Raw genomic sequence first — 16,930 nt, 5'->3', positions numbered from 1 at the left:
AATAGTAAAGGCATTTCTACTTTCAGTAGACTGCATTCCACTGTATGGGAACGTTGAGGAATCAGCCCAGCCATAAAACTGACGGTCTACAGCACTGTGATACTCACTACCCTCCTGCATGCCTGTGAAACGTGGACTGTGTATCAAAGGCATGCAAGACAGCTCAATCATTTCCACATGACTTGTCTTCGCAGAATATTACGCATCAGATGGCAAGACAAAGTACCAGACACTGAAGTTCTCTCTAGAGCAAGTCTATCATCAGTCCACACACTGCTGATGAGAGCGCAGACCCGGTGGGCAGGTCATGTCATCCGTATGCCAGACGAGTGCAAGCCAAGCAGCTCTTTTTTTGGGGAACGATTGAACTGGTCAGCAAGTGAGAGACTGATAGATCAAGGCCACTGCATATGCGCAGAGTTTTGGAGCTGTCAGCCTCTGGCGTGAATGCTCCCCCCACCGCCACCTCTTCCCGGGCTTTTAATGATATTCACGACTGGGACCTCTGCTTCGCACAGAATGGGAAGATCCAGGTCTCAGGTTGCACTGAAAAAACAGTCGTGATCTAGATCAGTTTTCTCGCAAATTCAGCATTTTTGGGAGAATCGCCTCCAATAAAGCCCAGTGATCTCGTCCCGCATAGTGGTCATGTACTGCCTTGATCAATCTCGCTCTACAGAGATATGACATATTGGAAGAGGAGGAGGATGACCAGTAGTGGGAGGAGGAGGAGGAAGAGGAACACGAACCAAGCACTGAAGGGTTTGCAGCTCAAATGTGGCATGCAAGGGTGGCAAGGGAGGCCCTGATCACCAGGTGGTTCAGTCGCTGGAGGGACGTGTCTGAGCTTTCCATTCCTCCCACATCCTTCTATTTCCTGCAACACTGTCACACCAAGGTGATGGGCTTGGGTGCTCTGTGTTAGTGAGTTTTTTTGGCAGCAGGAGGGTGATGATGACTCGCTAAGCAACACTATGATGATGCCCTGTGACTCTGGAAGCAGGCCCAGCTCCAGATGAGTGACCAGATGATTTAGCAGGACTCTTGCGAGGGTTTTTCCTGTGATGGAGAGCAGCGAGATTCCTCAGTGGTTGTCACATGCTTGCCAATTGCCCTTCTTCTTGTAGAGGTGTGCAATGGAAGCATCTTTAAGTTCCTGAGGAATGGACCCTTGCTTCCAAAAGGACTGGAACAACTTGGTGAGCTTCTCAATAAGTACAGAACCAGCAGCTTTGTAGATCTCTGCAGGTACGGCATCTGCCCTTGGGCTTTTGCTCCTGGATAGCTGGCTGACAGCTTTCGTGATTTGGCTACTACCGGTGGGTCATCCATGGTGCTATTGATATCGACTTGGGAAATCCTGTCTATTGCCTCATCGTTAATAGATGACAGTCGGTTGAGGACGGCTTCAAAGTGTTCAGCCCATCTCTGCAGGATCTGAGCCCTCTCTGTAATGAGAGTTGTATCATCTGTACTCAGGAGGGGGGAACTCCTGAGAGATTGAGGTCCGTAGAGAGTGTTGAGGGCTTCATAGAACCATTTCAAGTCATTTTATTCTGGACTGCGAACATGGTAAAAGAATTTTTCTTGGCAGCTGATGATGGGTCATTCTGACAGGCCCGATGAACATGGTGCTTTTCAAAAAGTACAGCCTGTATCTCCTCATCATTCACATCAAACCAGTCACGCTGCTTGCGGGTGGAGGGCCCGAGCATCTTCAGTGCACATGTATGGACAGCATCCCTGAAGCGTTCCCAGTCATCCTCAGTGCTGTCTGCGAGGTGTAGGTCAGCAAGATTGATTTCTAAGTCTTCAGCCAGTGCTGAAGCGACACTGGGGTTCTTTAGCTTGGCTGCATTGATTCTTTTCATAACCTTGCTTCCTTGTGGTCGCCTCTTGGGTCTGATGCGGAGCCCCATTTTGGAGACAATGAGCCTGTGATCTGTCCAGTCAGCACCACACATGGCCTTGGGCACTCTGACATCTGTCTGTCTTTTCTCCTGACAATGACATAATCGATAAGATGCCAATGCTTAGAGCGGGGGATGCATTCAGGAGGTCTTGTTATGGGTAGGCAGATGGAAGGTTGTGTTGGTGATGAGGAGGTCGCGTGCTGCACAGGTCTTCATTAAGAGTAGGCCATTACTGTTACACTTGCTCACTCCATGCGTCCCAATGACTCCCTGCCAGAGTCACACCCTACTCTTGAGGATCTCTAAGGAGATCCAACAAAGATGCCAAAAGACAGTACTGGATCAAGCTAGGTCCCAGGCTAGCCATGCCAGCCCCCACCGACTATGGCAAAGTCTGCCAGACATAACAGATGAAGGCGTGTAAAATCGCCGGCTCCAATGCACCCCTCCCCAATGCATTCTATGCCCGTTTTGAGCAAGAGGTCAGTGAGAGCATGCCCACCACCCTGGATGAACTTGTATCTGGGGTCACCATTGCAGATGTCAGTTTTCTTGAAGGTCAACCCACGGAAAGTGACTGGTCCAGATAGGGTACCCAGATGTGCGCTCAGATCCTGCGGGGATCAGCTGGCGGGAGTATTTACAGACATCTTCAACCTCTCTTTACAACAATCTGAGGTCCCTATCTGCTTCAAGAAGACAACCATCATCCCGGTACCTAAGAAAAACTAAGCAGTGTGCCTTAATGACTGTTGGCCAGTGGCTCTGATATCCATCATTATGAAGTACCTCGAAAAGTTAGTCACGGCACAAATCAATTCCAGCCTTCCGAACTACCTGGATCCACTACAGTTTGCCTACCACTGCAACAGAGTTCATCAGAACTCATTTTCTGTGGCACTCTCACAGATGTAAATGCAAATACAAAAGAAAATTAAATGTCACAATGCCATAAGAGTTATCAGAGTGGCCAAAAACTTAAACTTGACAAGCTACATAAATACTATGATTACAAAAGTGGACTACAGTTGGATAGACTTTGGCATGCAACTCATCTCTCGACTCCCCAACACCTTTCCATCCTCTACAAGACAAATCAGGAGCGTGATCAAATAAGAACATAAGAACATAAGAAATAGGAGCAGGAGTAGGCCATCCAGCCCTTCGAGCCTGCCCCGCCATTCAATAAGATCATGGCTGATCTGTCGTGGCTCAGTTCCACTACTTCCCTGGATCAGTTCTACTCCAGCAATATTCCAGAATCTCAATGCTATCCAGAACCAAGCAGCCTTGATTGTCACCAAGTCACCTCAAACGTTCACTCCTTCGCTACTAATATGTCATGGCTGCAGTATGTTTCACCGACCAGGTGCACCGACTCAGCAACTCACTAAGGCTCTTTCAATGTTACTTTTCAAACCATCGTCACTATCATCTAGAAGGATAAAGGCAGCCAACAGATAGGAACCCCACAGGCTTCAACTTCCCATCAGAGTAACACCACATCCTAACTTGGAAACATCTGAGTTAACTTACCATCCTGGAACACCTTCCCTTAAAAAACCGTGGACGTACCTACACTGCACAGAACACTGTCATTCGAGAAGGCAACTGAACACTATCTTCTCCGAAGCAATCAGAAATAGGAAAGAAAACACCATTTTTTTTTAGAAGAGTCTTAGGGACTCAATGATAATTATGTTTTTCTCTCTCCACAGATGTTGCAAAAACAAATTGCTGAATTTATTCAGCGTGTTGTTTTTATTTATGGCAAAGAGAATGCTGACTTTGCTGACAACACTTCTAATAGTGAAGTGTTGGAAGTGAAAGAATAAAAAACAAACTTACTTCTAACACTGTATTAATTGGCAAGCCATTGGAATATAGGAACAGGAATTGGCCATTTATCATTCAATGAATCATGGCGATATGCAAACCAAGTCCACATATCCATTTTTACTCCATACCCCTCAGTGAGAGGTTGAAATAATCTCAAATCTAAAATTAACAAACTGATCTAGCATTCAATTGTCATATGCAGACAAGTATTCCAAACTATGACCGAGATTGATAGATTTCTACACATTGAAAGGGATAGTCCAGGAAAATGGTGTTAGATAAAATAGACGATGAGCCATGGTCACACTGAATGGCAGAGTGGACTCGAAGGGCTGAATTGACTATTCTTATTTTTTTATATGAAGTTCTAAACCACTCCAGGACGCTAGAATTCCCAACAAGGAGAAATAGTTTCCAACTACGTCTTAATATCACCTTAAACACCTATTGTACACCACCCCTCCATCCCTCCCCTCAGCTTCCCAAGTTGATAAGAAACAACTTGAAAAGCAGCCCAATGCAAGGATTGAGACAGGATCCCAGGTCAGGACAAGATGTGTGGTGTAATCTTTATTTCCCCAACACCTATTGAATTGATCTGTATAAAAGTTGGCAAATTATGTTACAGTTATATAAAATGTTGGTCAGACCACATTTGGAAAACTGTGTCCAATTCTGGTCAACACACTACCAGAAGGATGTGGAAGCTTTGGAGAGAGTACAGGAAAGGTTTACCAGGATGTTGCCTAGTATGGAAGGTATTAGCTATGAGGAGGGATTGAATGAAGTGGAATTGTTCTCCCTGGCTGAGGGGCAACCTGATAGAAGTTTATAAAATTATGAGGGTTATAGATAGGGGGGGAAGCTTTTTCCCAGGACAGAAGTGACAATTATAAGGGGGCAGAAGTTCAAGGTAAGGTGGGGGGAACGTTCAGTGGAGATGTGTGGGGGAAGGTTTTTACACAGAGGGTGGTGGGGGCCTGGAATGTACTACCAAGTGAGGTGGTTTGAGGCAGACCAAGTAGACAAATTCAAATTACATTAGGACAAAGTAAAAGGGGCAGCTCCCCAAAAGGAGGGGGAACGACCCGAACAGAAACAAAAAGTACAAAGGAAACTTAAAACATATCAAATCAAAATGTGATTGTCGGCGGGGGGCGGGGGGGGGGGGGGGGTTCTTTCGGGTCGTTCTTTCGGGTCGTTCTTTCAGGTCGTTCTTGCGGGTCAGTCTTTTGGGTGGGTCAATTGGGTGGGTCGGTCGGGTGGGTCAAACCAAGCAAACAAACTTAAATTACGTTCGGACAAAGAAAAAGGGGGCAGCTCCCCAAAAGGAGGGGGAACGGCCCGAACAGAAACAAAAAGTACAAAGGAAACTTAAAACACGTCAAATCAAAATGTGATTGTCGGGGTCTATAACGCACCTCAGCTCCTGCGGTGCCCAACGGGCGGTTGTCAATCAATGTCCTGATTGGTTCCTGGATCCCCAATCCCACCCTGTGCTGATTGGAATCCAATTGGAAAAGGCAGTTGCCTGATTGGTTAACCAGAGTGTTTGACCATCATCAGTGATGTCATTTCCTGTTTGATACAATTGCTTTGTGCTCCTGGAGTATAAATTCAAGTCCATTGAATGGTTGTGTTTAGGAGTTGTTGGTGTTTGTTCTCAATTTGGGAAAAGAAGTTCACACTTATATAATGGCCTCACAGATCTCCCAAAATTATCACCAGGATTGTGAAGCTGGTGTCAATAAGCAGATTAACCTGGAGCTCACTGCCTCCTATCTCTATCTTTCTCTGGTGAGTCTTGTCTCAATCTATTCTGGTAAATCAAGCTCTCTTTTCCCCATTTCAATCTAACTTGCCTGTTTGATTGTGTTTTACTGTTCAAACTAAATATCAGTTTCCTCACAATTTTACTATGAGAATGGGATATGGTGATGTCCAGTATTGGTTGGTGTGCTCAATGTTTATGGCATTAGTGGCTCCTTCTACCTTGACCCTATGCATGGGATTTGGTACTAGGTATGGTGTAGATAGATTCTGGTAACTGCTTAACACATAATACATGTAAAGCTTATTTATTAATGTCATGAGTAGGCTTACATTATCATTGCAGTGAAATCCCCCTAGTGGCCACACTTTGGCACCTGTTTGGGTGCACTGAGGGAGAATTTAGCATGACCAATGCAGCTAACCAGCACATCTTTTGGACTGTGTGAGGAAACTGAAGCACCCAGAAGTAACTCTCATGGAGAGTGAGAATGTGCAGATCATGCACAGGTAGTGACTTTTACTTTGTCCTAATTTAGTTGGAGTTCCTCTATTTTTCTCACTTAAGAGGACAAGCAGATTCACTTAGAGCTCACTACCTCCTGACTCTTGTCTCCCTGTTTGTACCTGAGATAAAAATCTATTCTGATGTAGTGAATTCTTTCCCTGACTTGACTTGTCACCTGTTTTATTTGCTGCCCTTCCTGTCAGTACAGCCTAGGTATTGGTACTTGTATAACCACACCTGGTCTACTGAGTGGCTGCTCAATGAGTGACTAGACACAGCAAAAGTGTCTTAATCTTCATGTTTAGTCTCAGAATGTTACTGATACTTATTGTCCATCCCCTTAACTGCTGGAACTAAATGGAGTTCTTTCTTATTCCAAAAGAGTTAACACCATTGGTCAGGGAATGGAGTCACATTGAATAAATTAGAATAAAAGCCAGTCTAGCCATAGGACATGGGTGTTGCTGGCTAGGCCAGCATTTATTGCCCATCCCTAGCTGCCTGAGGACAGGAGAATCAACCACGTTGCTGTGGCTGTAGAGTCACATGTAGACCAGACTGGGTAAGGACAGCAGATCTCCTTCCCTACAGGGACATTAGTGAATCAGATGGGTTTTTCTGACGATCAACAATGGTTTCATGGTCATCAGATTCTTAATTCTGGATATATTTATTGAATTCAAATTCCACTGTCTACCATGGTGTGATTTGAACCTGAGTTCCCAGAACATTAGCTGAGTTTTTGGATGAATAATCTAATGGTGATACCACTCAGCCATCGCCTCTTCCTTTCTCTTGATGCCTATGTTCAACTTTGCTTGCTCTGATTCAATTCCAGCTTCCACAACAAAGTGCTAGAAGATCTCAGCAGGTGTGACAGCATCTATGCCTCTATTCTCTACCCAATGTTTTGAGTCTAGATGACTATTTGTCAGGCTCTGCAGTCTCTTGCTAGCTTCCAGATGTTTTCAGACTGCTCACCATCTTGGGCAGTCTGTTCTCTGGGTTATGAGCCTGTAGTTTCATTAGTACATCAATGTTTTATATTTGAAGATACTGAATAATGGAAGTGGATTGGGAAATGTTAGCAATTTAATCTTAATTCTAACATTTATCATCTAGAATTGACTTCTTAAATCCTCATTTCAATGGTGTTTATAGTGTACTTACAGTTTTTCCAGTAGTGACTTTCTACACTTGAATTAATATTCAACTTCAGTGCAGATGCTAAACCAAGATGTGCAAGAAAAATGCAAAATCATCTGATTTTATGGCCACTGAAAGTGTGCTTCCAACAGCAGCAGAATATTTGAGGGTTGTCCTGTTCCAATTCTCCTGTCTAACCATTCCAATTAGTAACAGACATTGGGTTACAGACCATTCAATATCCCTGAAGCAGGGAGGATAATATAAAGTGTTCTCATATTGAAGAGTCAGTTTGATTAGAATTCTGGAAGGGGACTTGGGGCCTCCGTGTTGTGGTTAACGGAATTGGGATTGTTCTCTTTCAGATGTCTTTCTTTGACCGGGATGATGTGGCCCTGGACAATTTCTCCCACTTCTTCAAACACCAGTCCCAGGAGAAGCAGGAACATGTGGAGAAGCTGATTAAATTCCAGAATAAACGTGGAGGCCGCATCCTCCTCCAGGATGTGAAGGTGGGAATTGGGGAAAATGGCTGCTCTGATGTGTCTTCAAGTCACTGGCCTGACAGAATTATCAGCAGAACAATCTTGCTGTGTGGGCACTGATACTTTTTGTTCATGAGGAATTTTAAATTGTCCCGTAACCCTGCACAAAACTGGGGAAATTGTTGACTGATCCTGACCTCCTTCCTTCTCTCGGTCCAAATGGACAAACTGGAAGCTCCCTGAAATAACTGTCCCGTCTTTCTCCATTGTAGAAGCCAGAGAGGGATGAGTGGGACAACGGTCTCCAGGCAATGCAAGCTGCCCTGGATCTGGAGAAGAATGTGAACCAGAGTCTCCTGGATCTCCACCAACTCGCCACCACCCAGACTGACCCTCATGTAAGCTTCACTTCATTGTAACTTTGATCTCCTGATAGACTTGTCTTTGAGCTGATCTCCCTGTGCGACAAGTTAGACCCAACATTGCATTGTCCTCAATCCCCACATCCCAGTGTGGGCATGGATGTGACATGAGCAACATTGCAATCTGTAATTGGATAAAGTAATAACCCAAAAACCCAAATAACTGCTGTCATTTATCACACCCCAGCTGTGGGAGTAGGCTAGAACAAAAATTATAGCACAGCAACAGACTTCCAAGACTGTGCTGCCCAGCTTAACAAAATCCCTGACCCTTCCAGGAACTATATCCTTCTATTCCCATCCTATTGTATTTGGCAAGACAACACTTAAATGTCACTACCGTATTTGCTGGGGAGGTAGTGGAAGCAATGAGTTCCAGGCACCCACTACTCTGTTTAAATCTGCCTTGTACACTTCCTGTAAACCTTGCCCCTTCACCTTAAATCTATGCACCTTAGTAATTGACTTCCACCCTGGGGAAAAAGCTTCTGACTATCCACTCTGTCCATGCCTCAGTCTTGTAGACTTCTATCAGGTCTCCCCTCAACCTCTGTCTCTCCAGTGAGAACTAACCCCATTTCCCCAACCTCATAGCTAATGCCCTCCATACCAGGCAGCATCCTGGTAAATCTTTTCTGGTCAATCTCCAAAGACTCCTCATCCTTCTGGTAATGTGGCAACCAGATATAACATTATATTCCAAATGCAGCCTAACTAAGGTTCTATAAAGTGTCAACATGATTTGCCAATTTTTAATATTCTGGCTGATGAAGTCAAGTATGCCTTGACTATCTTCTCCACCTGCATTGCCATTTTTCAGTGACCTGTGTACCTGTACATCCAGATCCCTTTGTCTATCAATACTAAGGGCTCTACCATTTGCTGTATATTTCCTATCTGTATTAAACCTTCCCAAATGCATTACCTCATTTGTCTGGATTAAACTCCATCCAAGTCTCCAACTGATCTACATCCTGCTGTATCCTCTGGTCCTCATCACTATCCACAAATCCACCAACCTTTGTCTGCAAACTTGCTAATCAATCCAGTTCCATTTTCCTCCAATCATTTATACTACAATCAGCAAAGGTCCAACACTCTTCACTGAAGAACACCACTTGTCACAGCCCTCCATTCAGAAACACACCTTCCACTGCTACCCTCTATCTTTGACTAAGCCAGTTTTGTCTCCATCTTGCCAGCTCACCTCTCCCATGCAACTTCACCTTCTGCACCAGTCTACCATGAGGGACCATGTCAAAGGCCTTACTGAAGTTCATGTAGACAACTCCATTGCCCTATCCTCAATCACTTTTGTCACTTGCTAAAACTCAATGAAGTTTGAGACTTGACCTCTCCTTAACATCCATGTTACCCCTCTCTAATATGCCCAATTAATTCCAAGTAGATCTTGCTGTGCACAAGCTGCTCCATTTCCAACATTGCAACAATGGCTACACTTCTGAAAGGATTTGATTGGGTGCAAGGTGCTGTGGGTCATAGAGCAAATGCATCAGTGACATTTCAGCAAGATGTATTGGGTGTGGGGCAGAACGAGGCCAAATCATTTCAATCTCTTGATGTGAGCAGGAGCATGAGAATTGGCTGTAGAAGAGCTCGTCTTATTTGACTATCTTTTTCTTCCCCTTCCAGCTGTGTGACTTTCTGGAGACTCACTTTCTGGATGAGCAGGTCAAGACCATCAAGCAACTTGGAGACCACATCACCAACTTGAAGCGTCTGGGAGCCCCTGAGAATGGGATGGGAGAGTACCTGTTTGACAAGCTCTCACTGGAGGAGAGCACTTAATGTGACATCTGGGATTGGATTGGAGATGGCTTTGCTGTGAGATGTTTCCAATTATACCTGGACCACTGGGCTTTCTCCATAAAGAACTTGTTAAGAATTGAATTCTTGAAATAAAAATCTTTCACTGATCTTGTCCTTTATTCAGCACTTGAATTGGGCAAATGTCCACAGCAGTATAATTATGGAATGTTTGCTAACTGGCTTATCAAACTACATGTGGAGTAGGCCCCTCAAGCCTGCTTCAACATTCAATAAGATCATAACTGACCTGAGTGGAACCTCAGTCCAACATTCCTTTTTACCCAATTGTTGATCAAGAATCTATAGAGCTCTGCCTTTCAAATATTAAAAAAAACATCCATTTCTCTTCAGATCCAGAGACTTGTGACCTTGGGGGAGTGGGGGGTTGGTGGGAAGGAAAAATCTCTGCCTATATTAAATGAATGGTACTTTTTTTATTTCAGCAGTGACCCATTTTTAGCGCACAATTCAAAGGAATATCCAGTCTACCAATACCTGTTAGTGATTGTTAGACTGGACTCCATCTATTTCTCCTTCTCCTTTTCCCCCCCCCCCCCCCCCACCCTCTCCATCTGCAAATCCATCAGCTCATGATATCCCAATAAGAATTCCATTTGAGGCTGTGCAGTCTGAAGGTGGAATTTGGTGAGGCACAGGGAGCATAGCAAAAGTTGAACATACAAGATACATAAACATACAAGATGTTGGTGAAATATTACACCATCCATCTGGTCCTGACCTGGGAATGTGTCTCCATCCCTGGATTCTGTGCTTGGGCTGGTCTTCAGGCTGTTATCAAATGTCTGGGGGCGGTTGTTACAAGTGTTTGTTTTTGGATGCAAAAGTCAATACACATCCTGATTTTTGAGACCAAATGTGACATTACCCCACCAGCAATAGATCCATTAACAGTGGAGCTTGAAGCTTTAAATATTTAAATTGGGAACCTTAAATATTCAACTTGGCCACACCCATTCCATGGGCAACAGAATCTGTATCTCAATCCACATTGGGAGTCTGGGAGGAGAAAACAGTCGGGATCAGTATTGCTATTTTCCTGTTTATTTTCTTTTCCTTCTGGGAATCTTTCCTCTTGTGGCAGGAATGCATTGGTCAGCCATTCTATCGCGGCTCCTGGCTAATTTTCCCCGAGCCCCTCCAGGCGATCCACCTCAGGACTGAGGGGAAAATCAGCCCAAGATTCAACAGCACCAACATTCTGGGAACTGAGCTCCAAATGTTTTCCTTTTAACCAATATTGCGCTGGAGTCACAGTTTCTTCCAATGTCACCCATTCTCAAAGAGGACAGGAAAATGGTGGCTGGGGAAATAACACTGCGATATTAGTGGGTGAAACATTCCTGCAGGGGATGTGAGACTCAATGGCAAAGTCAGCAGTTATTGTCTTTGAGAAGTTAGTGTCACCTTGAAGCGCTGTAGCCCGGGTGATGAAAGTGTTCCCTCAGCACCGTTAGACAGAGAGTTCCAGTATTTTGACCCAATGGTGATGATGAAGGAACGGCAATTTGTGTCAAGTCAGGATGGTGCGTGACTCCGAGGGGAAGCCTGGAGGTGGGGACATTCCCATTGCATCTGCTTCCTTTGTCCTTCTGGGTGGTGGAGGTGGTGGGTGAGGAAGGTGCTGTTGGAGAAGCCTTGGGTGAGATGCTGCAGGGCAGCCTGTAGATGGCACCCCCTGCAGCCTTGGTGAAGGGAGTGGAACCTGAAGCCACTTATAGTACATAGAACATAGAACATTACAGCGCAGAACAGGCCCTTCAGCCCACGATGTTGTGCCGACCAGTTAAAAAACAATGACCCACTAACCTAAACCAATCCCTTTTCGTCCATAAACCTATCCACGGATCTCTTAAACGCCCCCATTCCAATCCCTCACCACCCTCTGGGTAAAGAACCTACCCCTGACATCCGTCCTATAACTACCCCCCCTTAATTTAAAGCCATGCCCCCTCGTGCTAGCTTTCTCCATCCGAGGAAAAAGGCTATCACTATCCACCCTATCTAAACCTCTAATCATCTTATATGTTTCAATAAGATCCCCTCTTAGCCGCCTTCTTTCTTGCGAAAACAACCCCAAATCCCTCAGTCTCTCCTCATAGGACCTCCCCTCCATACCAGGCAACATCCTGGTAAACCTCCTCTGCACCCTCTCCAATGCCTCCACATCCTTCCTATAATGTGGGGATCAGAACTGCACACAGTACTCCAAGTGCGTTGTTTTGTCTACAGGTTAATCCATTTCATCTGAACTCCTTTGTGCATTCACTAAAGTACCAGACAGAGGGATAGGTTCTTATTGTGTGATGATGCACAGCATGCATTTTACATGTTGGATCATGGGATGCCAGTGTCAATGGCTGTGCTACATTTATTATCCATCCCCGCTTGCACCTGAGAAAAAAGGGTTGTGGCCAAAATATTGTGTGATTTCAAGAAGACATTAGATATAACTCTTGGGGGGGATGGGGGGGGGTGTCTTTCGGGTCAACCAAGTAAACAAACTCAACTTACATCCGGACAAAGAGAAAGGGGGCAGCTCCCCAAAAGGAGAGGGAACGGCCCGAACAGAAACAAAAAGCACAAAGGAAACTTAAAACAAGTCAAATCAAAATGTGATTCTCGGGGTCTATAACGCACCTCAGCTCCTGCGGTGCCCAACGAGCACGGAAGGCGCCGACTATGCTCAAGGACACCGCATGCTCCCTCTCCAGGGACACTCAGCCGCAAACGTAGCTGCAGTAGAGGGGCAGACAGTCAGGACAGACGGACCCCCCGATCGCCCGCTGCCTGGACCTGTTGATGGGTGGGTTAGGTTGATTGGCCATGCTAAGAAATTGCCCCTTAGTATCCAGGGATGCGTAGGTTAGAGGGATTAGTGGGTATAATATGTAGGGATATGGGGATAGGCCTGGGTGGGATTGCGTTCAGTGCAGACTTGATGGGCCAAAGGGCCTCTTTCTACACTGTAGGGTTCTATGATCTATTTATGATGGCGCATCTCGCCAGGCCCAGGAGCAGGTTCACGAGGAGATCACCATCCCAACCCGCTCTTATGCATTTGTGAGAAGGGTTAAAAATCCAACATTATTACATTGGAATTGAGTTGGCAATCCATGGAGCTGGTCCCCCAGTCATTATGATCAGGACTGAGCTTCCCACAGCCTCCATGTTCCTGTCTTTACAACATGATTCCCTCAATGGCCAGAAAGAAATGCCTCTGTCCTGAATATCCTCAGTGAGTGACCATTCCCAGCTCTCTGGGGCTGGAGAGAATTCCAAAGGTTCATCAGCTGCCGGATGGAGAAATTCCTGACCACATTAATCCTAAATGACTGACCCCTGTCCTGAGATGACTCTTGCCAGCTTGGGGGTGGTGGGGGGGGGCACAGCCTCTTCACACTGACGCTGTCAATCCCCCCCGCTGAAGAATTGTTCTAATGGGATGAGTTCATTGTTAACCCCAGTGTAGAACATTCTCATTTCAGCTCAGTTCTTCATTCCTTAAGCTGCTGTCTTTCCGAAGAAAAAAAGAAAAAAATCCAACATTATTACATTGGAATTGAGTTGGCAATCCATGGAGTGGTACCCCAGTCATTTTGATCAGGACTGAGCTTCCCACAGCCTCCATGTTCCTGTCTTTACAACATGATTCCCTCAATGGCCGGAAAGAAATGCCTCTGTCCTGAATATCCTCAGTGAGTGACCATTCCCAGCTCTCTGGGGCTGGAGACAATTCCAAAGATTCATCAGCTGCCGGATGGAGAGATTCCTGACCACATTAATCCTAAATGACTCCCCTTTTTCCTTGTCTGAATATAATTTGAGTTTCTTTACTTGGTTCCACCCGAAAGACTTGAGTTTCTTTACTTGGTTTGTCTGGAAAAGACCCCATGGAGTGGGTCTTTGAACATTCTGATTGGTTCTTGGATACCCAATCCCCTGACTGGAAACCAATTGGACAAAGCAGCTCTCTGATTGGTTAACAAGATTGTTTGGCCATCACTGGTGATGTCATTTCCTCTTTGATACAATTGCATTGTGGTCCTGGAGTATAAATTGAAGTCCTTTGGCTAGAAGCTTTTAGGTGGTGTTGGTGTTTGTCCTCAGTTTAGGAATAGGAGCTCACACTCACACAATGGACTCCCAGATTTCCCAGAACTATCACCAGGATTGTGAAGCTGGTGTCAATAAGCAGATTCACCTGGAACTCACTGCCTCCTATCTCTATCTTTCTCTGGTGAGTCTTGTCTCAAAATCTATTCTGGTAAATCCAACCCTTTCCCCATTTCAATCTAACTTGCCTGTTTGTTTGAGTCTACCTCAAACTGTCCTACCTAAATATCAGTTTAACCCAATTTTATGATGAGACTGAGATATGGTGATGTCCAGTATTAGTTGCTGTGCTCGGTGTTCCTGGAGTTACTGGCTTCTTCTACCTTGGAGCTTATGCATGGGATTTGGTACTGAACATAGTGTAGATGGATTCTGGTAACTGCTAAACACTTACTACATGTAAAACTTATTTTAGTGTCACAAGTAGGCTTACATTCTCACTGCAAAGGAATTCCCCCTAGTTGTCCCACACGGGGACCTGGTTGGGTACACTGAGGGAGAACTTAGCAGCTGATCAGCACCAGTTCTGGACTGAGGAAACTGGAGCAGGCAGAAGAAACCCATGGGGAGCATGTGCAAACTCCTCACAAGCCAGTAATTGAACCCAGATCCCTAGTGCTGCAAGGCAGCAGTGTTAACCACTGCCACCCTTAATGTGACTTTCTATTGATTCGAATGAGTCTGTGTTGTGCTTAATGGAATTGGGATTGTTCTCTTTCAGATGTCTTTCTTTGACCGGGATGATGTGGCCCTCGACAACTTCTCCCACTTCTTCAAACATCAGTCCCGGGAGAAGCGGGAGCACATGGAGAAGCTGATTAAATTCCAGAATAAACGTGGAGGCCGCATCCTCCTCCAGGATGTGAAGGTGGGAAAATGGCTGCTTTAATGATGTTACATTGCCAGAGAGAATAGTTTCTTTGTTCAGCTTCTGGTGTCTTGATCTCTTGCTACTGCCTCAGTTGTCACCAAACAGAGTAATGTCTCGGTTTTTCTGTGGGGGGGAGACTGAGCTAATCGCCTTGTACACCAGTCCTGTAGCCCTGAGCAATTCTTATGCTCCTTCTTCATACAAATGGACAAACTGGAAGCTCCCTGAAATAACTGTCCTGTCTTTCTCCATTGTAGAAGCCAGAGAGGGATGAGTGGGGCAACGGTCTCCAGGCAATGCAAGTAGCCCTAGATCTGGAGAAGAATGTGAACCAGAGTCTCCTGGATCTCCACCAACTTGCCACCACCCAGACTGACCCTCATGTAAGCTTCTCTTCTTCATAACTCTGATCTCTAGTTGGCTTGTCTTTGATCTAATCTCACGATCAGCTCAGTGACCAGTTAGACCCAACACTGCATTGTCCTCAATCCCCACATCCTAGTGTGGGCATGGATATGACGAGAGTAACTTTGCTGGTCTTGGGTTATTACTTTACAGTTGGCAACATTATTAATATTAGTGGTGTTAACTGCAGGAGTGGTATCTTGCTGCGCACAAGCTGCTCAATTTTCCAACATTGCAACAATGGCTACACTTCTGAAAGGATTAGATTGGGTGTGAGGTGTTGTGGGTCATAGAGCAAATGCATCAGTGACATTTCAGCAAGATGTATTGGGTGTGGGGCAGAACGAGGCCAAATCATTTCAACTCGATGCAAGCAGGAGTGTAAAGAGAATTGGTTGTAGAGGAACTCATCTTATTATTTGACCATGTCTTTTTCTTCCCCTTCCAGCTGTGTTCCTTTCTGGAGACTCACTTTCTGGATGAGCAGGTCAAGACCATCAAGCAACTTGGAGACCACATCGCCAACTTGAAGCGTCTGGGAGCCCCTGAGAATGGGATGGGAGAGTATCTGTTTGACAAGCTCTCACTGGAGGAGAGCACTTGATGTGACACCTGGGATTGGATTGGAGATGGCTTTGCTTTGAGATGTTTCCAATTATACCTGGACCACTGAGCTTTCTCCAGGAAGAAAGAACTTGTTAAGAATTGAATTCTTCTTGAAATAAAAATCTTTCTCTGATCTTGTCTATTGTCCTTTATTCAGCACTTGAATTGGGCAAATGTCCACAGCAGTATAATTATGGAATGATTGCTAACTGGCTTATCAAACTACATGTGGAGTAGGCCCCTCAAGTCTGCTCTAACATTCAATAAGATCATAACTGACCTGAGTGGAACCTCAGTCCAACATTTCTTTTTACCCAATTGTTGATCAAGAATCTATTGAGCTCTGCCTTTCAAATATTAAAAAATTCCATTTCTCTTGAGATCCAGAGACTTGTGACCTTGGGGGAGTGGGGGGTTGGTGGGAAGGAAGAATCTCTGCCCATATTAAATGAATGGTTTTTTTTTATTTCAGCAGTGACCTGTTTTAGTACACAATTCAAAGGAATATCCAGTCTACCAATACCTGTCAGTGATTGTTAGACTGGACTCCATCTATTTCTTCCCCCTCTCTATTTTCTCCCCACACTAACCTCCACCACCAGCCCCCACCCCCCATTTTCTCCCCACACTAACCTCCACCACCGTCTCCCCCCCCATCTGCAAATCCATCAGCTCATGATATCCCAATAAGAATTCCATTTGAGGCTGTGCAGTCTGAAGGTGGAATTTGGTGAGGCACAGGGAGCATAGCAAAAGTTGAACAAAGGATTTTTGAATTCTACATTGGGGTGGGGGGAAAAATGGCACTTTTTGTTCTTTCAAAAGTCTAATTCAATCACATTTTCCCCCAAGCCTTGTGTTTGACTGTTTTCTCCACGACTTACAGGAATAAACGTACAAGATGTTGGTGAAATATTACACCATCCATCTGGTCCTGACCTGGGAATGTGTCTCCGTCCCTGGATTCTGTGCTTGGGCTGGTCTTCAGGCTGTTATCAAAT

The 16,930-nt window shown here is 45.1% G+C and overlaps 2 protein-coding genes across 2 annotated transcripts; both read left to right on the top strand.

The window, feature by feature from the left end:
* The first annotated feature begins 5,447 nt into the window (after positions 1–5,447).
* LOC145360680 (ferritin heavy chain-like) lies at positions 5,448–9,892 on the top strand. Its single transcript, XM_080216037.1, has 4 exons — positions 5,448–5,549; positions 7,542–7,688; positions 7,934–8,059; positions 9,737–9,892. The coding sequence occupies exons 1-4, from the start codon at positions 5,448–5,450 to the stop codon at positions 9,890–9,892; spliced, it is 531 nt and encodes a 176-aa protein (XP_080072163.1).
* Positions 9,893–14,069: 4,177 nt separating this feature from the next.
* Positions 14,070–15,927, top strand: LOC145360661 (ferritin, heavy subunit-like). The gene is made up of 4 exons (XM_080216013.1): positions 14,070–14,171; positions 14,769–14,915; positions 15,176–15,301; positions 15,772–15,927. The coding sequence occupies exons 1-4, from the start codon at positions 14,070–14,072 to the stop codon at positions 15,925–15,927; spliced, it is 531 nt and encodes a 176-aa protein (XP_080072139.1).
* The last annotated feature ends 1,003 nt before the right edge of the window (positions 15,928–16,930 follow it).

This window comes from Carcharhinus amblyrhynchos, chromosome 2 (genome assembly GCF_965287045.1).
Source record: "Carcharhinus amblyrhynchos chromosome 2, sCarAmb.v2.hapA, whole genome shotgun sequence".
NCBI classification, from domain to species: Eukaryota; Metazoa; Chordata; class Chondrichthyes; order Carcharhiniformes; family Carcharhinidae; genus Carcharhinus; species Carcharhinus amblyrhynchos.
This window is presented reverse-complemented; position numbering and strand designations above follow the sequence as displayed.